At 45.4% G+C, this 23,674-nt stretch overlaps 2 protein-coding genes across 2 annotated transcripts in view; one reads left to right on the forward strand and one right to left on the reverse strand.

Annotated features, from left to right (window-relative positions):
• The first annotated feature begins 1,610 nt into the window (after positions 1 to 1,610).
• CHAC1 (ChaC glutathione specific gamma-glutamylcyclotransferase 1) lies at positions 1,611 to 4,040 on the forward strand. The gene is made up of 3 exons (XM_074824132.1): positions 1,611 to 1,913; positions 2,008 to 2,043; positions 2,267 to 4,040. The coding sequence occupies exons 1-3, from the start codon at positions 1,650 to 1,652 to the stop codon at positions 2,696 to 2,698; spliced, it is 732 nt and encodes a 243-aa protein (XP_074680233.1). The 5' UTR covers positions 1,611 to 1,649; the 3' UTR covers positions 2,699 to 4,040.
• Positions 4,041 to 16,754: 12,714 nt separating this feature from the next.
• The window catches only part of INO80 (INO80 complex ATPase subunit), a 71,778-nt gene continuing 64,858 nt past the window's right edge, over positions 16,755 to 23,674 (reverse strand). The window contains exons 31-36 of the mRNA XM_074824133.1: positions 23,347 to 23,449; positions 22,692 to 22,780; positions 21,702 to 21,857; positions 20,447 to 20,606; positions 19,415 to 19,633; positions 16,755 to 18,796 (exon numbers count right to left, since the gene is read on the reverse strand). Of these exons, the coding sequence (XP_074680234.1) occupies positions 18,579 to 18,796; positions 19,415 to 19,633; positions 20,447 to 20,606; positions 21,702 to 21,857; positions 22,692 to 22,780; positions 23,347 to 23,449 (945 nt within the window). The 3' untranslated portion in view covers positions 16,755 to 18,578. The remainder of the gene's footprint in view (positions 18,797 to 19,414; positions 19,634 to 20,446; positions 20,607 to 21,701; positions 21,858 to 22,691; positions 22,781 to 23,346; positions 23,450 to 23,674) is intronic.

Genomic DNA, 23,674 nt, shown 5'->3' on the forward strand with positions numbered 1-23,674 from the left:
CATTATTTTGGCATTGACAAACTGCACAGCTAAGGCAGGGGTCTTGTCTCTTAGGAGCCAGGACCCGCAAGACGGAAAATGTAGATTTATTTCTTGTTTTGCCAAGCAGAGCTTTGACACAGACGGCTGCAAAGAAGAAGACTTTCTAGAGCACTTCTTTGTCTGTGACTAAGGCCTCCGGTATGGCGGTTGTATAAACAGGGGATGGATTCACATTCTGGCTATGGAAAGGGACTGGTGGGGAAGGAACCAGAGGCTGCAAGCCTGTACCAGCACGGGTGTGTGGTGTGAAGGGCTGGGAGGACGCAGTGCCGACCCCATACCTTTGAGCCTGAGTAAGACAGAGAAGGTGACTGGGAAAAGCGCAAGTGGAGAGGAGAATGAAGGAGCTTTGTTAAGACTGACCTTGTGAAGGGTCACCCAAGGTGACAAGTCAGAGAGCCCGTCATGCAGGGCAGGAGAGGAGGCCATGCTGTGCAAGGCACGGCAGGGCAGATGCGAGAACCACGCAGGCTGTTGATGTCACCCGTGGTGCATGTGCCAAGGCACAGGGAGCACCCACCACAGTCTGTGTGCGTTGTAGCTGCAACGCCCTGTTAAGTGGAATGGAAAGGTGGATGATGGTTGGAAGGGGCCCAACAGGAAACTAAAGAAAAGATTGTAAATAGACTGTTTGGAGTGATTAGATGCAGAGGACAAGAACAATAATGGGAAATACTTCTGTAAAATGGTTTTGCTACTCATTCTTTCCCCCCCTCCTCTCTCCTGTTTTCAAAACGAGCAGTTTTGTAATTTGAACCCACCGCTTTAGCCGGGCTCTTCGGCTGTCACAACCTGCTTAAAGCTGACCTACAGCTGGGTCTCCATCTCATACACAGCCAGCTCTTGGACCCATCTATGTAACAAAGGTTATGTATTACAAGCCCACACTCCAGCCTGGATTTAGAAGGGAAAATGCACTCAGCTGACCGGATCCAGCACCATTTCCTCCCCTTTATGTGGCTTTTATGGCTCTGTTTCACCCATATGCCTTATGCCTCAGCCCCGCCGACCTCAGGAGCTGTCCTTTCACCCAGTTTAATATTAGCTGCTTGGTTTTCCAGCGCAGCAGCTCCCGTTCTTGGCTGAAGCCAGCGGCGGCAGCGCGGGGCAGGCTCCGAGGAGAACTTGCCGACCCTGGCCCTCCTTTCTGGGCACGCCGCGGCCTGCTCCAGCCGCCCCAGGCGCAGCCCCGCCGGGGGCGAGCGGCCGCTCTTTCCCCGCGCGCAGGGCTCTGACGGGGCGGGCCATCCCCGGGGATCACCCGGCGGGAATCCCCTCGCCGGCACCGCCCCGTTCCCCCGGCAGCTTTCACCGAGCGCGGGCAGCGCCGCCCGATCCCCCCGCTCTCCCCTCAGGCCCTCCCGGGCCGGGCCGGGGGGCCCTCCCGCCGGGCAGGCCCGCGCGCGCCCGCCACCCCGCCTGACGCAACCCGCGCGCCGCCGGGCCCCACGCGCGGGCGGCGAAACACCCCGCACCGGTTGCATCACCCGCCGCGAGCCGCGGGCGGGGCGGGGCGGCCGCCAGGGGGCGGGGCGGCGCCGCCTTTAAAGCGCCACGGCCGGCGCGTGCCGCCCCGTGAGCGCCGCGACCCCCTCAGCGCCAAAGCCATGAAGCGCGACCCGCAGCGCCCCGAGTGCCGGCCGGAGCCGCCGCTGCCCCCCTTCCTCCTCTCCTCCTCCACCTCGTCGTCGGCCCCGGGGGAGGCGGAGGGCGCGGAGCCGCAGCTGACGCCGCCGGTGTGGATCTTCGGGTACGGCTCGCTGGTGTGGAGGCCGGGCTTCGAGTTCACGTCGCGCAAGGTGGGCTTCATCCGCGGGTACAGCCGCCGCTTCTGGCAGGGAGACACCTTCCACCGCGGCAGCGAGAGGATGGTAAGGGCGGCGGCGGCGGCCGTGGGGGGCCCGCAGGGCGGCCGTTGGGGCGCGCTCGGCTCTAACGGCTTCTTCTCTTGACTCTCCCTCACAGCCCGGCCGGGTGGTGACGCTGCTGGAGGACGGCGGGGTGAGTACCGCGGCTGGGCCGTGTTCCCCACACTGGGGGCTGGTGTCGGCAGCCGAGTGCTCTTCTGCCCTCCTGGGACTGGCGCGGGGGTGTGTTATCCTCCTCTGCCCTGTTATCAGCTGTGCAGAGACCCCCAAAGCAAGGCAGGCTCGCTTTGAAACGCTAGCGGATGTGTCCACTGCAGTCAGAGCATCCCATAACCGCCTTGCTCTTTCACTTTCAGGCATGCACGTGGGGTGTGGCCTATGAAGTCCGTGGGGAACAAATTGCTGCATCGCTCCAGTATCTCAACATGCGAGAAGCTGTCCTGGGAGGCTACGACACCAAGCTGGTGAAGTTTCACCCTCAGGAGAAAGATGCAGAGGAACCCATCCTGGCTCTTGTTTACATTGCAACACCCCAGAACCCTTCGTACCTTGGCCCAGCGTCTGAAGAAGACATTGCAGCTCAGATCATCGTCTCAAGCGGTTGTGCTGGTCACAACATTGAGTACCTGCTGAGACTGGCAGACTTTATGCGCTACTTTTGTCCTCAAGCAGAGGATAAACATCTCTTCTCCATCGAAGAGGCTCTTATTTCCATCCTTCCGTGCCTGTACTGCACAGAGGAGCCCCTAGAAGAAACTGCAAGTGACCCTCAGAAGTCTAAGAGTTGAAATAATTTTTTGCAGGGTCCCAGTAGAAGGGACATAGGGGAGAAAGCAATGGGGACAATCTTAACTCTGATAAAATATACTGGACTGAGTGAATAAAGGGAGAATGAGCAAGTACTAGGGGAGGGAGGAAGTGGAGTAAAACATGCTTGCTGTAGGGCTTGCAATTAGTACCTGTTACACTCCTTACCTGTAGCACCACGATAGCTGTCGCTGCTTTCCAGGAGGGGAGCAGGGATCTTCGCTGGAACTTTGCTCTGTAAGGCTTGCTTCCAGGGGTCAGACCTCACTTTCTTTAGCGAAGAAAGAGGCTCATCTATTCTGTGCACTTTTTTTTCTTTGAAGACTAGTTGAGCAGGACTTGACTGGGTTTAAGCAGTATATATGTAACTCTACCTCAGATTGGCAAAAAGCTGTTTGTGGTGGTGGAGACTTGGGCAGGTTCTGCCAAATAAGACCTTTTTTTTTTTTTTCCCCCTGCCACGTCCCACCTCCAGTACAATGACCTGACACTAAATTTCAGGACTTCTGTGCAATATGGAGTGAACCGGCCTCTGTAGGTTCCTGTGGATCCTACTTCCTTATGTTGTGAAGGATCACAGTAATGCACTTATTTTCTAAAATGTCGTATTTATTATGTGTTGTATTTCCCCTTACGAGGGGTGTCTAAACTGTTCACATGCCACAGTGGTATGCAGCCCACATGCAACCTTGCATTTGTGCCTTCTAGTTTTAAATCAGTTTTCTGAGGAGCTAAGCCTGCTTTAATAACAGAAGCTTTTCTCCAAGCTCCGCTGACCTTGTGCTGCTAACCGACTCGGTAAGAAACGGTCCTGCCTGCATGGGAAGTCCGTGCTGCCTGCAGGAAGGCTGGCTGGATGCCGCAGCAGCATTGCAGCTAGTCCAGGATGAACCTGTGGTGCTTCAGGATAACGTGGGTTTCTGTAGAAACATTTGAGGGTTCTAGTTCCATACCGGGGTGCCTGTCTGGTGACGCTTTTATTCGGCTGCGAAGGACCGTGACTGAGCATACTTGCAAGTCTCTGAGCTGCTGCAGAGCCTGCCTCGATTGGTGTTGAGCAGAGGCGCTGCTGCAGGCTCAGACTTCAGCTTCACATATTAACAGTATGAAAACCCATAGTATTTGGTAAGAAAACTACTGCAACTGCAGCAAAACAGCTCTTGAGAGCTGACCCCTGGGACACCTGACTCCTCCCAGATACCAGGTGGGGTTTTGATTATAAAAAAGGAGAGGGACTGTTTGTATTACTGTGGCTTGTATGTGTATGAAGTGGTACTGTGCTGTGCCCAGTAATAAAACAAACTGCAAAGTTAGTCCTCTGTACTTTGGTGTTGGTCTTCTTCATTACTGACTTAAATGTCAGACTGATCCTTCTTTTTTAATGTGTTGTTTTGGTTTGTTTTTTTAAAAAACAGCAGCATTACAGCTAAGGTTTTGTATTTCCTACGGGTTTTGGGGTTTTTTTGCTGTGTTTTAAAAAAAACCAACCCACCTCCCTGCTGAGCAGCTTGCCCATGCTGGATCTCCTGAGAGGCGCCCATTGACTCTTGCCCTTTGAGAGAAGGGGATTCAGCGACTTTCCCCAGTTTCCAGCTCTGGCTGATTCCGGAGTGCTGGTGCTGACCTCAGCTACAAGCCAGCCCTCCTGACCATGCAGGGCAGGCACAGAAATGCAATTCTCCCTTGGCAGGTCAAAGGATTTTTGTTCTGAGTGTAACTTGGCGTGGCTGTTTCCAAGAAGTAACAGTGGAAGGATGAGAGGCTGCTGCTGCAGCCCGATCTGCCGGCTGCAGGGAGGGAGCAATTGCTGCTCCTCTGCTGCGTGCCCCTGGGGGGAAGGTTCCTGTCTGATTCCTCTGGTCACCAGCTGCCTCAGCACTAGCAGGTCACTGTACCTACCAGTATTACCTGCCTCAAGACTTAAGTGATGGAGTGAAAACTAATTGAAACAACTGACTTTACCACTAATTAAAGGCAGGTGTATGTTTCAGGGATAACAGATTAGAGGAAACTATGCTTTCACTGTTCTGTGGAGGCTCTCACTTCACCTGAGCTGCTGTATCCCCCAGCTGGAAAATCAAAGGGTTAAAGAATCAACTTACCTGCAGGGAAACACTCCCTTACTGCTACAAGCCTGTGGTTATACCAAAATATTTCCAAAATAAACAAAAACATCTTCCTACCTCTCAAATTTTCAAAGGCACAGGGACCCTGCTGACAGGAGTCACTAGGTGATATGCACTAAGGACCATGCTGCTGCCCTGCAGGAAGAGCCCTTTGCTGGTTCATCCTCTTTCACCTGGGCTGGCCCCGTGATCTTTCACATCGCTGGTAAAAGACAAGCAGCAAGTGCTTGTGAACAACCTGTCAGTGCTAGGCGTGTTCCTTCAGCTGCTGTTTCTTCTTCCCTTGAACAATAAAGTATTTTCAGCACAGATGCCCTACTTCACTGAACTACCCTTTCCTTCCCAGTAAGTTCTTTGCAGTGGACTTCCAAAAAAAGGACCCCATTTTCTTTTCAGGAGTAATGAAAAGCTGCTGCCGTCCTGTCACTGCATCTTTAAGTCACTAGGACAGACAGTGAGATACCAAGCTCTTTCTTCTGAGGCTTTAATTGTGTCCTGTGAGTCTGGGAACTGGTCACGTTTTGGCCAGTTGCTGAATTTAAGAGGTTAGCATCCCAAATTTGAACTTTGGCCATGTGAGTGTGGAGAGACGGCACCCTGCAACATTTGCTAGATGCCCAGCTCATGTTTGTACTGCTGCTCAAAGACAAGGGACCATGGTGGCTTGCCTCTGACGAACCAGATGTGAGGAAGATAGTTGCAGCTTGGAGGCAGTCATACAGCTGTGGCCCTTGGGAGTGCCAGGCCAGCAGTGACACACAAGGTGACAGCCCCTATGTAGGCCTTCCCTCTCCATGGCACAACTTGCCAGCCCAGGCTGTGGGTGCAGCTCTGGCACTGGCCTGATGGCTGGTCAGGGAAGGAGCACTCACCTTGTCAGAGGGTGACAGCCACCCTCATTTGCGCAGTGCTGCCAGACACTTCTGGAGGTGCTTCTCTATCTAGTGGCTTCCTCTTGCACATGCAGTTGTCTCTTCTCTGGCTTCCCTGTGGCAAGCTCGTGCCTATCAGGTCACCTCACATTAGAAACTGGTTGCAATAGAAACATGTTTACAAGCACTATCAGTCACACTCTATCCAAGTCTAAACCCAGCATAATTCATGTGATTTCAGACCCTTCTTCAACCTTTTCCATTTTGCTGCCCGGCAGTTCCCACACAGCCCTGAGTTACTGCTTCCTTGAGTACATTAGGACGGGACCTACCCAGCTGCTCTGCAGTGGCACAGCCAGCTAAATAAAGTAGATGACAACAGTTAATCCAGCCGTGCCCTTCATATGTATAAAGCGCTCCCGAGGGCACATGGTCCTTAATAGGGCAGGAGAAAGGATAAAGAAACTCAGCAATGTTAAAAGGATTGAGGGAAGCCAAAACCAGAAGAAAAAGTCTCTGTTTCCTTAGGTGCTACAGCATCATCCCCGTTTCAAGGTGGAGTGTTAAGAACTGAGGAGACTTCACACAGGTAAACCTCTACCTAGGCGATTCCAGCTTTAGTAAAAATGTAGTTTAAAATACATATCACCAAAGTGTGAACTTAGCTGCACTTGGTGTACTTTTCTAGATGAGATGCCAGGTCAGAAAATCCGTGAGACCAAACTCGTGTTTGTGGTTGATGGCAGTACAGGCATGCAGCTTAGTGTGGGAGGGAGGTGGTGAGAGAGGATGGAGAAGGGTGGGGAACAGACCAGCATAAAGCAGCCAACGTCTTGGTTGGGTCTGCTTGAGGAGAACATACATTTGAGCATCCAAAAAGTGGGGCCAGCACAGACTTTGAAGGCTATCAAGAAGCCAGCGTGGGATCTCAGTGCCGGGGTGTGCTGAAGGAGAGAGGCGTAGCTCCACATGCATACCCCTGCCTCGAGAGGGTCCCTGGGGCTCCGCCGTGGATGCTGGGGAGAGGCTGGCAGGCAGCGTGCAAGTCACAGGGAATGGCACATGTTGGATTTAGCAGCTGTTACAGGAGCTGGTTGTAGGTAGCACGTGCTAGCCCATATGTGTCTACTGTCTGCTTGCCGCTCAAGAGGCAGGCTGAAAAGTGGATTTAATTACCTACAGATGTTTCACAGGCAGAGGAAAAGCAAAAGATAAAAAACTCAAAGAATGCTTATCGCTGCTCCTGGACAGCCTCTGCAGCGATACACGGGCTGGTCGGCCGATGCAAGTGAGGGAGCAGCTGGTGATCTTCTGCTACAGCCTCTGCAAAGGCAGCGTTCTGGCAAGGGCTCCCCTCTGCAGCAGAGGCTGGACAGCACTTTGTGCACACGGTATGCCGAGTGGATGTGTCCAGAAACAACATCTGCTTGGTAACAGCCTGTTCTTCTGCTCCTACTACCCCAAGAGATTGGGTGGTGAAGCAGTGGAAAGAAGGAGGGTCTACTTGGTGTACAGCTGCACCAGGACAAGTGAGACTGACTTTGCGTAAAATATCCAGCACAAAACACATAGATGTGGTCACCTGTGCGCTTCAATGCTTCTCCATATAACATGTTCCAGATAGTTCAGTGCCAGAATGGTAGGTAGCACTGCCAACATGTCCCAAAAACCTCGGAGTCAATCTAGGCCTGGAAGTCTTTTGTAAAACTTTAAATCGGGTTATATCACATTCAGCGCAATAACCTCATCCCAAAGGCAAAGGGGAAAGCAAATGAGCAGACTTTGGATGGGAGATTTTCCCTGAGTCGGACTTCTTGCTTTGGTACTGCCAGTTTTCACAACATGGCACATACTTCAGTAGCACCAAATCCAAAGAGATTTTTTTAGAACTCAAGGACAGATGCAACATTAAAAAGTGCATGAGTGGGCAGCCATGTGCCACTGGCACGCATCCTAGCTCAGCACGGCATGGTTCCCCACGCACCGGAGGCACAGGAAGGGATAAAAAAAACTAGATTTACAGTTAGGCTGTGGAAAAACTACACTCGCAGCAAAGCCCGCAGCTGCTCAGCAGACTTCGGAATTTCCTACTAATGAGTTGTCCTGGCTTAAGTGAAAACCTCCCTAATTTATATGCTGTATTAAAGTTATGAGAGAAGCCCCATATTGCTTTGAAAGAGCCTTGGGCCCAGGAGAGAAGGGAGGGCGGAAGGAAGTGGGCATTCTGGGCAGCACTAGGGAAGCTCTACATGCTTTGTTTACAAACCCTGTACACTTTTTGTTTGGTTTTTGGATGTGTTTTATTCTTTCTCAACTCCCTTTTCATCTCATCGTAGTGCCAGCCACACTGATGAGTGTTTATGCTTGCGAATTCCTGAAGCACAGCCAGTACCTTGAACTCCAGAGAATGAGACTGAAATAACGTAAAAGGTCAGGGAAGTTCAAAGACAGAGAGGTGCTGTTTTCCTAGCTGGGGACACCACACTGTTCCCAGACCACGCTGGGCTGCTCTGGGGACACAAGAACAAAGACTTCTCTCTTGCGTCCGCCTGTTTACGCTGCTTTTTGCCTCCCTCACCTCACTGTTTTAATGGGACTCATTTCCATGAAGGTTCAGTTAAAACCACCAGGGATCAGTTTGGCCTGAGCCTGACAACTGAAAAGACACCTGATAGCTACTGGCACTTAAAACTCCTGTCACCAAAGGAAAAGGGAAGTTTTTATCCCAACTGCTCGAGCCCCGCTGGCTCACACAGTAGGAATGAGCCCCAGAGTGCTGCTTCATCTGCAAGCAGATATCAGCTATTGCGGCACCCAGGAATCTGTGAGCACTTCACCCACGGGAAGACAAGTCAGAGGATGACTTTTGGAGAGGATGGGTTTCATTCAACCTTGCTGGTTAGCAAGCCTGTCCTTCAGAAACACGATGAACGTGCACCGGGGCTGACTGGGCATGTGCCAGGATGTGCAGCCCAGTTGTGCCGTGCCAGACGGCGTGCAGAGTGGCCACGGCCGGGCACACCACCCCACGCTCCGCACGAAGCTGTGGATCATACTTCCCACTGCAGATTTCTGCAGACCAGGGGGTTCACTAGCACGTGCACACAGATGACATGACGTGCTCGTTTGCACAGCACTGCTCCTGCCCCGCATGCCCTTGTTCACAGGTGAAGGGAGGCTGGGAATGGTCCAGGCTAATGCCAGCACTGGGTTTTCGCTAGGTCATGGCCTTGGCTATCTGATTTGCCTTGAACTGGAGCTATGGACCAAGCAACACCAACAGCACAGACAATACTGAAGTAATTTCACAGACTCGAATCCAACTCATTTACAGCAATTATAACCTCATCAACAAACAAACCGCCTCGGGGGCAACCACAGCCAGCCTGCTGATATTAAACTCTGTCTACACAAAGCGTATGCGACATTTGAAAACATTTAGAAAACAAACTAAAAAAGCAGCTTTTTATCCCCTCCTTGTCTAGACGGCACACCAGCCTTTCCAAACTCTCAAGTTGGCACCAAGGAAGCGCGTAATGCCACGGGAGGGAGGGACCGGTGAGGAAAGGCAGGGGCTGCCCGTGGATGTGTTGATGTTCCCTCCGCTCACCCCGCAGGAACCCAGGGCAGCACTGGTGTGTGTGCTTTTCACGTGTCACAACAACCGTCAGTGCTGCAAGTGACCTCCCTGGACTGCGGCTGGCACGTCGCTCATCGGCCGGGGGCCCCAGGGGTGGGAGATACTGTTACAGACAACTGGTGTCAGCAGCTTTATCCTCAGGATGCTTCTACAGACATCACGGGCTGAAATCGCTCACTTATTTTTGTTTTCCAGTGAAGTACCCACTTCATTACGTAAAACTGAGCCAAAACTACCTTCCAAACAGCTAGCAGGCCTTTAGATTATACATAAATTCATTTTAGATTACACATACATTCATTCTTTTGGCCTGCTTTATAAGACTGTGTTTTTCTCCAAGACGTTCCTCTCCATGAACACACAGTCCCACTTTTAGAGAGGGAGAAAAGCAGGAATGCGCAGCTCCCCACGGCTGTGATAGATGCTTTTCATCTTCCAACTGTTAAGAGGCTCGATTACCTCTGGACCTGCTAGGCAGGGGCCAGATGAAACGGTGTCTCTTGTCACTGTGCAGCGCAGTCAATTCTTGGCAGCATTTGTGTCTCTAAACTACATCTATATTGAATCTATTCCTGGAAATACATCCTATAATTTGAGGGCAGACGAGTTCAGGACTGAGGATAAAAAGTAACTATGGGACTAGCCTCATTCAGAATAAATATCCACTATTTTTTCCCAGGACTCCTGCCTCGTTTCACCTGATGGGAGGATCTTAAAAATAAGCAGCCAGTTCAATTGCTTTTTCTCCTGTACGATCCTATATTTGTTTATGCACACCTTGCTCCAAATGCAGAGGGACCATTCCCCATTTCGACTTTTCTCTGGCAAATCACTATAGCGACCTTTGCAAATCACTGTAGCACCTTTGCAAACTTTAATTCCTCTTCACAAGACCTCTGTGAAGAGATATTATATCCACTATACAGATGGGGAACCGAGACATCAAGAACATGATTTCAAAAGCATACAGTGACTTTGAAGGCACTGTGTGAAACGTTGAGGGATGATGTTTTTCAGAGTACTTGGAACTGTACGTTAGGTATTCAGAGATACTACGTCAGAAATAAAGATAATGTGTGCTCGCATAATCAGCACTCGATCCTGGTGCAAGGATGCGAGAGTCATCAGAAATTTTCATTAGATACTCTTAATGTTTGCCATTGCCCAATGAGAATCTGCCTGGTTGCAAGTTTAGTAATTTGCTCTCAGTATTCTTAAATCTTCATGTACCTAAGCTTGCATAATATTTATTTGCCAACTAAAAATTAAGCTCAACAGAAACATTTTTATATAGCTTGGGGTGTTTTTGTTTTGTACACATCACTCAAATTTGTTGCAGTCCCTCAAGCTTTTTTAGCTAACGGCTGAGGCTCACAGCTGCTGGCAGTTCCAAACTTCTCACATGTGAGAATAAACATTCCTGTAACAGCTCAGACACGAGATCTGTTTTAAATTAAAAATTTAAACAGCATTACTTTTCTCATTTGCTATCAATTATATCGCTGCAAGGAAGAGATGGGCTTCTCTAATCTGTCTGCAAATATTCTCCCAAACCAGTTCTCACTCTTTACATCTAGTTATTTGATTCCAGACAGACACAATGATACATAGCTAAGGACAGCAAACCACAGTGTAACTGAATTACATTAGTTATACAATATATACCTCTGACTGCATATGCTAATAGCAAGTTATCAAACCCAGGGAAGCAAGCCACCTCCTGCAAAGCTCATGATGGTGTGTTTCAAAAACATGTAAATCACTTGGGGTTATAGCAGCCCATAAAAGAAATCATCATGACTTCCACTCCCAAATCAACACCATGTTTGAAAAGCTACTTGTGCATTACAGATTCAGCATCACAATGTCAGTAAATTTTCAACTAGTCAATAGGAACTGAGCTGAGTGACAAATTACTAAAAAACTGGGCAGCAATTATTTTTTTCATGTTAACCAGATTAAATATATATCACAGTAAAATTATGACTACAAGTTAGATACAGTAACTTCTTCCAAACTCCGAACATGACAGAAATGATGAAAGACTGCAGTCTCCTGGACAAACTGACACCACGAAGCTGAATTACTGTTTTGGGAGCACTTGAAATCCAGAGATTGGAATGTACCATTATGTATCGTTAGAGCTATTTCAAGATCCATTACAAATAAATACCATAGTACTATGTCTGTAAATGAGATTAAATCAAACAAAAATCTGAATTAAATGTTAAGAAAAGAGAGGTCTGTAGGAATGCAGAAATCGTCCACAAAAGCGTTCGTCTGAACTCTATGGAAAGAGCAGGAGCAACAAGAAGAAACAAGACACAGAAGAGTCCTCACATCAGCACCCCCCAGATCCAGGGAATGTCCAAAAAAAAATGGGGTTTTTGGATGTTCATTTTGAAGATTCTATCAAAATTCATATAGTCTGAACATCCCTTCTGCTTCCTCTGCTTGCAAAGGAAAACCCTGGAGCTTTGTCACATGCACTGAAGCCTCATTCAAGGGTGTGTCCGGCCTCATGCCATTGCATTTACCGAGCAGCAGCACGTTCCACTGATCAGCACGTAGCTAATTGCAGTCACGTGCCAAAAGCTTAATGTAGTTTAAAAAAAAAAAAAAATAAAAAGCAACATTCAGCCAACTACATGTGAAATTTGCTGACTCTTCCATTCTTAAAAAAAAAAAAAAAAAAAACAAAAAAACAACAAACCAGCAGCCTTCTATAGGCTGAGTGAAATACAGACAAGCACTCTGTGCACTGCCAGCTAAGGCTGGCTGTGGGGAGGGTAAGGACTACCAAAGGCGACTGCTTTGAAGACACTTTCTGTGTGGCAGTTAGATGGGTTTTAGAGCAACTTGGATACAAAGTTTAGGGTCATCTATGGAGAGAAGTTACTTGAATAAAGAATGAAGTGAATTAGAGTTGTTCCCAATTAACGCAAATGTTCTTTCTTTGCAAAGAGCCTACCTAGGAGGGGAGTTATTTGGGAACATCATTACAGAGCAAGCATCATAAAACCGCTTGTCTGCCCAGTAGCGGTAAAATTCTGAAATACACTCACTAGCCTGAATACAAATGAGACTTTCTACATTTGAACTCTGCTATAACATCAGTGGAACATGTAACATCAGAATTTAAAAGAAACCTGAAAGACAGATATCTTATCACAGTACGGAGAGAGGTCTCCCACCTGTGATTTATTCCTTCCTAGAGGAAGGCCCAGATAGGAAGTTAAGATGTAGGGGTACATCAGAGGAACTACAAGAACAGGTGAGAGGTGAGATAAACAGGAATTGTTTCTCCTAGTAGAATAGCATTTGTTAAATACATCTTGAGAATAAAGCCACTAGTTTCTTGTTATAAGAAAATACACACAAATAGTCTGATCCTACGCATCAGTTTTGTGTGACAGTCCAAACCAGTAGTAAATTTCCAAGTAGGTCCTAATCTCTCAGCAACAGTAACAGTCTTTCTTGGTTTTGAAGAAGTTGGTGAAGGTATATTTATGGTAACAGTGCGCACACACTGCATATATGCTTACCTTTATCTTAATTCACAGTTCTCGTAACGCTGAGATGCAAGGCTACGAGGGTCAATGCATTTAAAAATTAACACCTTTAAACAGAAATGTTTCTCCTGCCAAACAAAAGCCCTGAAGACAACACCTGAGTCTTGAGAAGAGTTGGGCAAGGCTAAGGAGCAGGGAGGGAAAAACCAGGTGCTTGCAAATCAATGTCACAGAGAGGACAAGGGACACCGTAATCCCTGGATGCCTGGAAGCTCACATCAGCTCCTGCAAAGTACGACAGACTTAACACAACCAGCAATACTGTCAAAGAAGGAAGAGACAGTCCACGGGAAAACTCAAGAAGCACAGAAGTGGTGTTTTAATGTTTTCTTCCCCTACCTCATTCTATCATTGATGCTCATCAGCTAAGGAAGGAAGGAGTCATCATTTCATACCTGAGTCCTGAAACACTTCCTCATGCCTGGGATGCAAATGAATTCCCTCATATGCCCCTAGAAGAACACTACGTAAATAGAGTTTGGTACAAAAAGCCTGGAAGACCCATTAGCTTTGGAGTAACTTTACTTTCCTGAGGAAGGAGGCAGGAGCTAAGAGGAGGGTGAAGCTGGAAGAAACCCAACACATCTTACCACGTATTTCTGTTTCACAAGCCGTTTGTTGCAGGCTTTTTCTGAGGAGCAAATGCTAATCTGAGTGCTACAAGAAAGACTTGTTTACAATACAGACCTGCTGGGTGAATCTGACAGCTGGGCCATCTGTAGCATCCTAATAATGATGCTCCTGAGAGAAAGGATGAATTGCCCCTTCCCCTCTCTCATTCACTGCTGTGCACCTGGTGCAGTCTGCAAATCAAAAAAAAATCTTTCACAATTCAGTGAGTGCTTACACCTAGGAGCATAAGATGTGATTGCCTTTATTTTAGCCTCAGTTTCAGCACATCTCAGTTACACTTCACATGCAAGCAGCATCCCTTTGGGTAGTGAGCTACAAATTGTTTTTCTGGCCACTAGAGCAGAAATTTCCAAAGGACAGCAGGGAATGGCTCAGCATCCCTTCCTGAGCAGGAAGGGGAGACAAGACATGCCTGTAAGGCTCCCTTAGAGTTATAATGCATGTTTCAGACTGAACAGTCATCAAAAAAGAAAGTCGGAGGCAGAAGTGAGAAGCCGAGGAGCCTGTAAGTGTATCTGGGAGCAGAAGCAGGCCAGCTCGCTCCACGGAGAGTAGGAGATCAGGACTGGCAATGCAGTGGTGACAGGGCAGCATTTCCCAAATTACACTGATCCACATCCTGCCCCCAAGTGATTTTATCAGTTGTGCTCTTCCTCTTCCCAGCTGCAACTCAGCTGCTCCTGAGCTACCATCAAAGTAGTGCAGACCCCTGTCCCTTCCGCATGGAGCTTTTCCCACTGAGCTTCGTTGTGCCTCCCCCACTGGGACATGCTGCTAAAGGAAATACTTTGGGAAGACTGGAATAAAGCAAGATAGAGCCCTGGGCAGACAGGCAGCTTTCCACAAATGGATCGTGAGACAGCAAATACACTGTGGTGGGGAAAGCATGCAACAGAAAGGGAGAAGGCACAGAAATAACACTACATTTGGACAGTGCAGTATTAATATCCTGAAGTTAAGAATTAAAGCAGTTCTAGCTGAAACCCCTCCTACAGTAACCTGTTTATCTCTTTGCAGAAGAGGAAGAGATCTAGTGGCTGACTAAATGAGGAGGACAACAGGCTTGACCCACGATAGAAGAAGAGAATGGCTCGACGGCTAATTAATCTCCAATTGATTTGAATTAAGTGGACTCCAATTTACCACAGAATAATTAAAAATGGAAGTTAGAATAATTCTGAAGACATTGTGAAGCCAAGGAACCAAACCATTTTTAAGAAATGCCAAGAATTTGTGTGGAAGGGGCTGCAGAGTGACTGTACAGCTAAACAGAAGAATTTCTGAGGACTGCAATGCAGGTCCCTGTATCTGATATAGATGATTTTGAAGAGGAGTTGAGAGGATGCTGGAGTGCTCTATTTTTATAACATAATAATGATCCTACATGTTGGCTTTCACAACCTGTCTGTGGTGAGCAAGGAGAAGTTTTTCTCTTGCTTCTTTGATGCATCATTTGACTTGGTTTTTCCCCAGTTTTTTTGCTTGGTTTCGCCATCTTCAGGGTGCTGATGATTAACTATATCCAGAGAGAAGACAGAGGGCAAACAGCATGGGGGCTCATCATGCTTAAGGGTTAAATTCAGCATTAGAGGTCAGAAGGAAATCCCTGTCTCCTGCCTCCAACTACCCTGCAAAATTTTTTGAGAAGGTAATGGTTTCAATTACTCTTGCTTTCTTCCAAAGGAATATTGCAGTTGCAGTTTTTGGTCTTTAAGACTTATTATGTCACTCCTTGTTAAGACTTTGTTGACCATGCATGGCAGTCGGCAGAATGGGTGTTCTGGGGACCCTGCTGAACTGGACATCCCTCGTAGGCTAAACTACAAAGATGTGTGTGAGGGTGGGACATGACAGCACCTTTTAGTCCTAACTTCTCAGATGACCTAAGAAAATTATCACCTTTAAATGTCTTCAACAGCAGTAGTCATCAGTGAACTGTATTTAACAGTTTTGTAGTAACTGGTGAGTAAAATGCCATCATCAAATAGCATGAGCAATGCACAGCATTTCCAACATCCCCCAAAACATACTGACACCTATTTCACCATTCCAGCTTAAAACATGAACTCAGTTCATTCAATACTCTGTTTCTGCCAGTAGCAAATATCTTGATCCCCCAGAGGAAAGTGACTTTCTCTGCCATTAATCCACAAGACAAGTGCACAACACACAGCTGGAGTGAAAAGATGCTCAGACTGAAACTTCAAAGAACAAAGCTTCAGTGTGCATGTCCATTTTACTCATTTCATAGAAGCATTCCCCACAGTGTTGATCACAAAACTACCTCCACCTCCTTAAAAAAATTCCCAGTCTTTGTCTTTCTAGCACTACTTCCTTCCCCAAATCAAGAAATTTGAATAGATCAGCCATCACATGAATTCCTCCTAATTCCTTGATTAGTATCACAGAATCTCAATTCTTCTATGATGAATAATACAAAGAATGCGTGTGTTTAACTTTTTACAAAAATTGAACTGGATACAATCTAGCCATTCAACAATAGATCCTCCTGAATTCACTAGCCTGACGCAAGTTTCGCAAGCAGATAGTCTACCACTACTTTTGCCACAACGTGTGATGTCATTTGGTATTTCTTTTGAAGATTAAATGACTTTAAATATATTTTTGTATTACCAGTTTTAAAAATATCAATATTTAATCTTCCAAAAGTATAGCATGCAACAGTACATACTACATTTCTGCAATCTTTTCAAGTTACAAATATTTTTTTTCCCTCCACTTTGGATTACAAATTGATACAACTGTCCAGCAGTTTGAAAATCAAGACCATGCATAAAATAGTCCTTTCCACTCCCACTGAAAAAAAATAAAATAAGAAACAAAAAACTGTAGAATATGATGTCCCAGAACAATCAACTGTATTGAATTCAACCATCATCGTTCGGGTAGTATGTAATTACGCATATTATACTTGCTTCTGTTTCCTTGTGATCTGCTGCATACCTACTCCAAAACAGATTATGAGATAATCAGTGAATACAGACACGTGATAAGGGTACAGTTGTAACTGAAAAAGGTTACAAACGTGCTACTCAGAAGAGCGTAGACACTCTAGAGCATTACATTGAGCAGCATATGTCTCTAGATGCATTTCCAGATGCACACCCTCCACGCTCTCTTCCCTAATCCTCTCATTCATACAGCTATATGCATAAAAAACACAAAGACGCTGATTTACATAAAATTATCTCACTCCATTTTATTTAAGATTTTCTTCTCCAGTTAGTAAAAGAAAGATGTGTCTCTCTTTATACATATGTACAAGTTCAGTTATAAAAATAGACAGCACATTCAAAGAGAAAAAAAGGCTTGGCATTTGTCTGATTCCCTCTAAATATCATATATACATGTGAATAGGAGGGGAAGGGGGAAGTCTTCATGAGTTAATTAAACACCACCTCCCCCTCAATTATCCCCTGCAAATCTGTTTAAAAATCAATCTAACTAAGCTCAGTTCTGCTATTTTCAGGTGTGCAAATTAGAGGCAGAGCCAACAGGAAGCACTCGCTCCACACTGTAGGACGCCAGGCAAAGGATTTGGGGTTGGAAAAAAATTATAATAATAAAAAAAAGTCATCTTTCGCTGTTACAGCCCAGATCTGCAACTCAACTTGCTTCTCTCTCAAGGGATGAAAGTGCCCCGGCAGAACAGCCTTTTAATTCAATGTGTCAGACAGAAGAACTGCCCCACACCTAAATCTCAGTGCAATGCAGACAACGCTTACAGCAAAGCAAGGGGCTACGGGGGGGGTTGTGCATCGGCATCGGGGAAGGAGCAACCAGAGAATGAGAACACAGACGGGCACTGGCAGCGCTGCCTTCTATCAGCCTGACGGGACATGGCCACTGGTACCTGCACACTGCAGTGAACTCAACCAAGCTAGTACGTGTGATGGTCACAAAGATGAAGGGAAAACACACTGGAAGAACAGTCAATGGATGGTTGGGATACGAGACAATTTTTTTCCCCAGGATTTGGCTGGAAGAGGGAATGGCACAGTTCTCTCTCTCTCTCGGGACTGTTTTTTGTTGCTCCCCTCGCAGCACTGCAAGCTGCAGAACCACGCTCTGCCACGGCACAGTGAGTGAGAGGAGCAGCCGCAAACTCTTCCACGGCACTTCAGCTTTCCCTCTTCTTGCTATTTGTACAAATTACAGCCTTATTTTGTTTCTAAGCTTTTAAGAGTTCTGCCCACCTCAGAAGTGAGACAAATTGTTCTGAACACAGCGAGCGTTCGTGCCAATGAGAACTCCAAAATGGAAACCAAACCACTGGCCTGTGGTTTCTTCCCCCGCGTGAAGTAGAGGCAGTGCTGCTGCTCTCACCAGGCCTGCCAGCACTCTGTTCTGCAGCTCTGAACCTCTTCCTGACAAACGGTGCTGAAAAGAGTCCATTACCTGGAAACCACCTGAGACACCTTGCTTTGCATTTCAAATCTTTAAAGAACCCAGAGGCTCACGCTAGAAGAATCCAAGATTTTTTTTTGATCACACATCATCTTCAGCTTAGCTTCCAACTACCCCAGCACGTACACTGACCAGCTGCCAGTACGGAAATGTCTTGTGACTCTACAGGATACTCCTGGGGTTCATATACTGATTTCATAGGATAAAGCTAACTCTGGGTTCCACCTCAAGCTACAAGAGAGAAAGTATAGTGGTGTGACTTCAAGCACACGCAGCTGCAGGATATTGCATGGAGTAGCTGGATGCCTTCATGGGAATCTTTGTCAGATGCGTCAATAAAACACAAGCTGACACTCTCCCAGTAACCCCAGACTCCCTTCCCTCCTTCTCGCAGTGTCTGCAAAGATAGTTTTTTTGGAATACACATAATCAAAGTGCTCACATAAACCACCCACTCCCATTGTGCTTTGATTTTCTTTTCACACACATGCTAGACAGTAACAAGGCATTCATTTGCATGCCTCCAACTGGCAGGGTGGTCTACTCTGAAAGCCAACGCAGTTCAGACAAGCTTTGGGGGTTCAAAATTACTACCGACCACCTGAGGTGTGGGCACCTTTGCTTTGCTTCCGAATTGAAGTTTCTGATATGAGACTGCTGGTCAGGTTTAAGCTTTTGGGGGTCCCACAAACACTGTTTCCTTTGCTCAAAGGGGAGCTCAAGGGAGAAGAGGCGCTTGAAGGTCCAAAGTCTGCAAGTCCAGAAGGCCGAATAATTGCTGTTTGTAGAGGGCTACTTGCAGACATGCCTAGTAATGGAAAAGAGAATCAAATTCCATGTGAGCATATTATTCCACTTGTGGCTCTTCAACAACACACAATGTACTAACAATCAGTCCTATGACCATCCTGTATTCAATATGATTTACGAGAGTTTAATGAAGAGGCATGTCCTTAAGATACAAAACACCTTGCAGTTATACCCTGGGCCACCTTCAGCTGGTGTAAAGCTGAAGCACCATCACCATCAGTTTAGCAGATTTTGGGACCCAATGCTGTAACTTCAACATGACAGCAATGCAGGAAAGCCACAGCCATACCCATGGGCTAAACAACACTATCCGATTTGTCAGGACACCAAAATAAAAAAACAAAGAGGAAAAATACACGGTATGAGATTAATTCAAAGGGCAGACAAAACTTCTGCAGGACTAGACTCTCAAGGGCATCTGCAGTGAAACTGGCTATACTCCCACACCACTACCATGTCACATTGTGTACTGCCTGATCTCAGAATATAATGGACAAACAATACCACCAATACAATGCTTTATATCTATTTTTTGACAGGCTGTAAACAACAATCACCCAAACTCATGGGGTTGGTTCTGCTCTGGGCAGCCTGCTGTCCCCCATTCCCCACATACCTTTAGAGACGTTGTACCCGTAGGCTGCGTATGCCGCTGCAGAGGCTGCGGCTGCCCCTGCTTTGGCACCTGCCATTGCAGCTGCACTTCCCGCTATTGATTTCCGGCTTCTGGCTTTCCCAGTGCCGCCTTTTGATCCACTGCCCGAACCTTTAGGACGACCCCGGCTTCGACCTGACTGGCCTCTCCCAGTGAGAGGTGTATCTTGCATTGAAACACCTTAACGAAAGAATGTTAAAACAATAACTGCTATAGTATTTCAGAAGACTCACAAATGAATACAGCATCATAACGACCTACCATTTACATTAATACCATTCCTATTAACTGACACTTTTCATTTACATTAATACAGACACTGTTAGCAAGCAGTGATCCCCTGAAAAGAAATCATGTATACAAAAGTTCACTCTTCATCAACCACACCTTATTAACTCCAACTTCTTGTCATTATTATTATGAATCCAATCCACAAATAGGTGGAAGATTCTAGGTTCTGCTTCAGGATGAAGCATTTTCTTATTTGAAGATAGATATTTTGTTTCTTCCATTTGCTGTTCTTAAAGAAACTTGTCAAGAACTATGGCTGTGCTTATTTCAGTGTAGAAAACTATGGTATTTAAAAATATTTGCCGTTATTTAAAATTACAGCCACTCCAATCACCGATTCGAAATAGACAACTGATTATTAGGCCAACAGTAAATTCAAGGAAAAGTTTACAGATTAATAGTTCTGTGGTTGTCTGTAATTTGGTAACATGCACCTAGTAGAATGCACCTCTGTAACACAAGAACAAAGGACAAAACTTTAAGAGTAACTAACACAGAAAAGAGGAAAGTGAGGTGAACAACAGACTATAAACATATTTCCTATCAAATCAGAGGTAATTTCACAATGAAAAGGCAATTTTTTTTCCCCAAATCTTGCCAACCATACATATATTCTGGTTAAAATACAGAAAAGGTATCACCTAGCCATACAAAGTCAATGTTTAATAAATATTTGTAGTAAGTCAAGGTAAAAGTACTGACCATTCATGGTATCTGAAACTGAGCCAGTAATGGAAGCAGGAGAGTTTGTCGCCCTTGACTGAGGTGCTGAAGAAGCTGGATCATCCACAATCACAAGCATATCACTACTGCTCTCATCGGGAGGGATAGAGCCCATATGTAATTCACTGCTAATGGATATCTAAACATGACAGAGAACAAAGCCGGTCACTTCTCAGGTTAGGAAAGGGAGGGGTACAAACATAGTAAGATCTTTAAAAGACATACAATTGCAAGTAATTAACTGGTACTTGTTCTGTTCTCTCTCCTTTTCTCTATGTGAGACTAGCAGCATGATACATGATCTGCCTAATCATACCACATGCTCTATTTACATGCTGAGCAGCAGTAAAGACCTCCAGGAGCTACTTAATTTCAATTCATGAAAATAGATGTTAAGTTAAGAAGGAGGAGACTAATGGTCTCAGCAGAGATTTAGGAAAACTGCTGTTCAACTGTGCATCTTCAACTGCAAGAGAGAAAACAACAGGATTCTTAACCTAATACTACTGCTACTAAAAATCTTGGTCAATAAGGGAACAACACAACATAGGAATCTTAATCAACACAGCACAGAACAAAATATATTTGCTGCCAAAACCAATTTGCAATTCTTTACAAAAAGAGGAAGGAAAATAAGATGTGTGCCACTGAGAATTTACAATTTAAATTCCAGAGAAAAAAACCCACGCTAACTCAGAATCAGAAGCAAGGAAGCAAGCAGAGACGGAGATGTAGGTGAGACTAGCAAGGAGTACTTACAAAGAAACTGAACGTCAAGGAGCTGTTTGAGGGATACTGTTTGGTTCAGGAGCAGAAAGAGACTGTTCTTGCTATGGAAGGTATTGGTATGGAAGAAGGCACACAGTTATAAATGTGAGCATGACAAAGGCAGGAAAAAGGGAGAAGAAAGTAAGTGGGACTGCAGGCAGGAATGGAAAAATTTCAGGGGCTGAAAGGGAGGAGAGTCAAGGCATGAACTCTGTAAGAAAGGGAGGCAGAGAGCAAAGAGGGGAATAATGGAAAGTCAAATAACATGAGGAGCTGTAAGGTAGCTTATCAGCAGCTGTTATGTTTTCAATAAATTATTTTAATTTCTATGGTTCACCTTTAAGACATCTCACTTCCCCAAATACTCGAAGTTCTACACTAGCTAAAATAATGGAAAGCAAGAATCCTACAAGATGTAAGGCCACAACTGAAACAGTATATAGTTTAAAGCAGCAGTGAGTCCTACCTCACTGAAAGGGCTGGGCATGGCAGAGTCTACACTAATGAAGGAGTCGTCCCCATCAGCAGACAGGTTGGAGTTATCAGCTGAGGGAACAAATGGGATCACAAGGTTCATGCCCTCTTTCTTTCTCTTCCCATCCAATTCATCTTCCTTCTTCTTCTGAAATAAATAAAACAATACCAGGAATGAAAAAGATGATAAAACAGAAGAAAGGGAATAAGCAACCCAGAATCTTAACATCTAATGCAGTATTATAACTCAAGGAATGCCATGCCCAGAATTTCCCTGAACAAGTTTCTGAAGGACACAGTAACAGGTTCCTTAAAGGCTCCTTCTTTAGATTTAAGTAGGGTTTGGTACTTTTTCTTCCTAAAATAGATGGAATGATGGAGAATTACTCTTACAGAATTACTTTGGTTTCCATGGCCTTTTAGAGTGAGCCTGAAATTCTTCACCATTACACAAAATTGCAATTAACTAATGCAAAGTCTCCCTGTCTCAAGAATTCAGACTTTTCATAAACTAGTTTAATTATCTTTTTTAAACAAACTGATCTTCCCATGTTTCACAGAAGCCACGCAGCTATATAGGTTTTATCTGTGTTTGGTGCTTTGTTTACATTCCCTTTTTGTCCTTGCAGAACAAAATCTTGATTAAGCCACCATTTTATATGTCATAGAACAATCAGTTGATCATTTTGGTTTTTTCAAGCATGAGTCCTCAAATTGTTGTCTGCAGACTACTGGTGATTCTACAGTCTTGTTTGGATGTGCAGTACTTCCTTATTTTTCAGGTTACTAATGATATTAAAATACAGATAACTATGCATTGGGTATTTTGTAATATCCTTCTTCTGTGTAAGTAAGTGCCACAGGGAAGAAGGCTTTACTCGTTAGACTGCTTTTGCATAAAACGTTTCCACACCGCATAATAGTGAGCCTGAGCTCTTCCGGCTCTATCACTGACACAGACAGCCTCTTTGCATCAAAGTACCTTTTCAGCATATTTTTCCCTTTTACGTTTACGTTCCTTCACACGATTTGTTTCTTCTTGCTGTCGCTTCTCTTCTTGACGCTGACGCACTGTCAGAAAAGAAATACAAAGTTGTCACCACTGGAAAGATTTCATACCTTTCATGAATCTTACAAGAAATTCTAGTTCTAACAGAACTGTGAAGAAAAGTCAGCTGTAGCAAAACTAAACCACATTGAAAACACTACTTACTAAAACTATTTGTATCCAAATTACTAAAAAGTCTTATGTTGCTCGAAAGAAGAATTTCACTATAAAAACATGTACCTCTAATACAGATTCAAAAGTATATTGGAATACAGCATTTTTACTAATACTTTTCTTGTCATGACCTACATAAATCTTGACAAAGCTTTGTCATTCAGGAACAATGTAATGATCCTGAATGAGTGCCAATAAAAACTTTATCACATCATCATGTCTCTCTTTGCACAACTTCATCTTTCAGCTCAGCAGTGATATGAAACCAGCTTGTACTAACAAGAGTTGGCAATACAAAAAGAGCCAGGAAACAGAAGTTGTTATCAGCAATACATGTGTTTGTAGAGATAAAAACACAGATTTCATAAGCTGAAGTAGAAGATGGGGAACATGCTGCAACATGAATTTCACATACATTTCTTTTCTAGTTCCTCATCATCCAGCAGAAGGCTGACCACCTCTTTTGGCTTCAAGGTGTCAGGTTTGAAATTGCCACCTGAAATCACCATTCGTTGGATCTAGAAGGAAAAAACCAAGAGAGAAAAAAAGGAAAAATTACTCAAAGCAGCCATGAACCATTCTCACTACCCTTCAGTGAAAGTCAGCCAAAAAAAGATGCCAGCGCATCTGTGTAAGCCAGAATTGACTCAACTTCGCTATCATACCAAAGTTAGTAGCAAAATTTCAGGGAAGATTTATTAAGAGTATAATTAAGGGTATAAAATATGAGAAGCAACTGAGCT

The sequence above is a fragment of the Strix aluco genome, chromosome 4 (genome assembly GCF_031877795.1).
Source record: "Strix aluco isolate bStrAlu1 chromosome 4, bStrAlu1.hap1, whole genome shotgun sequence".
NCBI classification, from domain to species: domain Eukaryota; kingdom Metazoa; phylum Chordata; class Aves; order Strigiformes; family Strigidae; genus Strix; species Strix aluco.

Excerpts from the sequence above, each read along its gene's own strand:
- CHAC1 (XM_074824132.1), top strand. The coding sequence starts at position 1,650 with ATGAAGCGCGACCCGCAGCGCCCCGAGTGCCGGCCGGAGCCGCCGCTG. Across the intron at positions 1,914-2,007 it reads ACCGCGGCAGCGAGAGGATG|CCCGGCCGGGTGGTGACGCT; the intron begins GTAAGGGCGGCG and ends TCTCCCTCACAG. Across the intron at positions 2,044-2,266 it reads CGCTGCTGGAGGACGGCGGG|GCATGCACGTGGGGTGTGGC; the intron begins GTGAGTACCGCG and ends TTTCACTTTCAG.